This window comes from Lepus europaeus, chromosome 2, assembly GCF_033115175.1.
Source record: "Lepus europaeus isolate LE1 chromosome 2, mLepTim1.pri, whole genome shotgun sequence".
Taxonomy (NCBI): domain Eukaryota; kingdom Metazoa; phylum Chordata; class Mammalia; order Lagomorpha; family Leporidae; genus Lepus; species Lepus europaeus.
In genome coordinates this window covers 92,015,413-92,017,745 of record NC_084828.1, presented here as the reverse complement: position 1 = coordinate 92,017,745, position 2,333 = coordinate 92,015,413, and the positions used below count along the sequence as shown (strand labels likewise).

Below are 2,333 nucleotides of genomic sequence, written 5' to 3'. Positions count from 1 at the left end.
AGTACTTCCACACAGGAATCTTATAAAAAATGTAGTATTTCCACCTGAGGAAGAAATTTAGGAGCTCGCTTTTAAAACAGCAAGAGTCATGTAGCCTTGTTCAATTACCGAGATGACTATTAAAGAAGACATAAAAGCAATAGTGTTTCTCTAAATGATCTTCACAAACCAGAAACAAATTTTAAAGGCTTGGAATCTATTTTAGGTGTTTAAGGCAGCTTCTTCCCTCAGCTTCTAAATTATTCCCCTTCTATATTTGTAGGTTATGTTGTTTTACATATCAGCCTGGTGGATAGTTATGCATCTCAGCCTGCCTACCCATAAGTATTACTGCTCATTTTAACAATCCAGCATGTTTTTAATATGACATTGGTGTTTGGGGTGGTCCCTTCCAACAATTATCATTGTACTAAAGTTTGGATGCATACAGGTATTTGAAACTAACTCAGTTTGAAATGACCAAAATGAGAAGAAGTGTTACCATTTACAATACAACCTTTATTGCCATAGGGAATTTTAAATGGATGTCTGTGAATATCCCTTTAAACAACTGCGCTGGTACCCAAAACTCAAGCTCATCATGTAGTATTGAACAAAATCAAACCTTGTTTTCCATAATTTCACCATTATTTTATTTTATATTTACAGTCTTCAGTTTCTAATGCAAGGGTCTTGCTAGGGATTCTGGGGGATTAGGGAAGAGATATAGGGTTTGAAGGAGAGGGAGCAGAGGTCTGGATAGACGACAGTGGTTAACAAAGCTAACATGATGTGAAAGTCTTCCAGAAGAAGTTCTTGCAGCCAGCCTTGCGCTCTCGGGGGGCCATAGCCGGGTTTGAGTTCGCAGATCTCTGCAGCTCCAGCCTCATGTCATCCTGCTCGGCAGCCTGGGACAGATCTTCAGGTTCCAGGGCATCATTCTCCGTCTGGTTGGGCTCAGACAGCAGCTCTGCCAAGAAGTACTTGGCCAGTTCCTGTGTGTAGTGCAGAGAAAAGGGAAGGAGAAAGAGACGGAGGGAAAGGAGAATAAAATAAGAAATGGCAAATCGCATTTAAAAAGCAAATTTAGTCACACACAAAACCAGGATTTCACATCTGTGTAGCTTTTGTCACTCTTAAAATCAGCTAAGGACATAACTACAAGTGTAGCTGCTGTAATCAACAAGTTACACAAAAACGTTTCAAAATCTCAAAATTCGCTGCAAGTTTTGTGTCTCGGTAGGCTACACACACACACACACAGAGAGAGAGAGAGAGAGAGTGAGAGAGAGAGAAAGCGCTCTTGTTGAGGTAGGTTTCCAAAGATAAAGCAGGTACCAACATTTTAACTCAATTTCCCTATGAGGCACAACAAAAATGGAGTTGTTCTTATCGTTTTTACTAAGTGAACCCTGGAGGAACCAGACCTCACAGTGGCAACAAATTGCATCTGCAGCCTGTTCTTGCTCCAGTTTCGCTGGTAGGGACTGCTTAGTAGGGTGGCAAAAAACTCGTGCTTCAGCACCTGGGTCAGCGCCCGGTGGTCAGCACCAAGGATAGATGCCAGCCGCCCTTCGCGGTCTTCGAATTTTCTTGAATGCTAGGGAAGAACTCACCTGAACTGTAATCGACTGCGCTGATTAGGAAAAAGAAAAAGACATAAGAGGGGATTCCAGGCATTGAAAGTTTTTCCGAGGGCTTTTGGAACTGAGAAACCCAGACTAGCACCAAAACTCTGTAGGACAAATTAATCCCAAAGCAAGAAGACAAGGCTAGGAATCCAGGAGAGGGAAAAGACGTCAAGGGAGTCCCCTTACCTGCTTCCCCGCGGCAGCCGCCAGGGACTTCTGCAGAAACTGACGGAGCCTAGGGTCCGAAGGCGCTCCGGTGACACCGCCCAGAGCCAGGACGATGGAGAGCACGGCCAGCGCGCACTGCAGGCGACAGGACAGCATCGCGGCGGCGCCGGGAGGCAGAGCTGGGGAGCAGCTGGTCAAACTCCAGGCGCGATCCGCAGGCAGCAGCGACGGCTCCGAACCTCGCGACTCCTACAGCGGCTTCTGTGCGTTCCACCGTCTCCCCCCTTTTAAACTCTGTCTCTGACGTCAACCTAGGAGGCGCCCCCAGATCTCACCAGCGCTTTTACGCACCATTAGCCTCGCAAAATCAATCACAGAAGCGAAGGGAGGCGACACTATCTAAAGTGTTTAAAAAAAAAAAAATCCTGCACAGGCACATACAATTCCACATGCTTCACTATTTATACAATTTTTTACTTCCACTCAGGGCTAGGAATATACACACTCCCTGATTTCATGCATACACACGTACATGTGTGCACTAAATTACATAGG

General features: G+C 45.3%; 1 protein-coding gene across 1 annotated transcript; it reads right to left on the bottom strand.

Moving 5' to 3' along the window:
• Window positions 1-761: 761 nt before the first annotated feature.
• On the bottom strand, window positions 762-1,934 carry SST (somatostatin). Its single transcript, XM_062177560.1, has 2 exons — window positions 1,797-1,934; window positions 762-974 (listed from the first exon to the last, which is right to left on the bottom strand). Exons 1-2 carry the CDS (start codon window positions 1,932-1,934, stop codon window positions 762-764), a joined length of 351 nt encoding a protein of 116 aa, XP_062033544.1.
• Window positions 1,935-2,333: the final 399 nt, after the last annotated feature.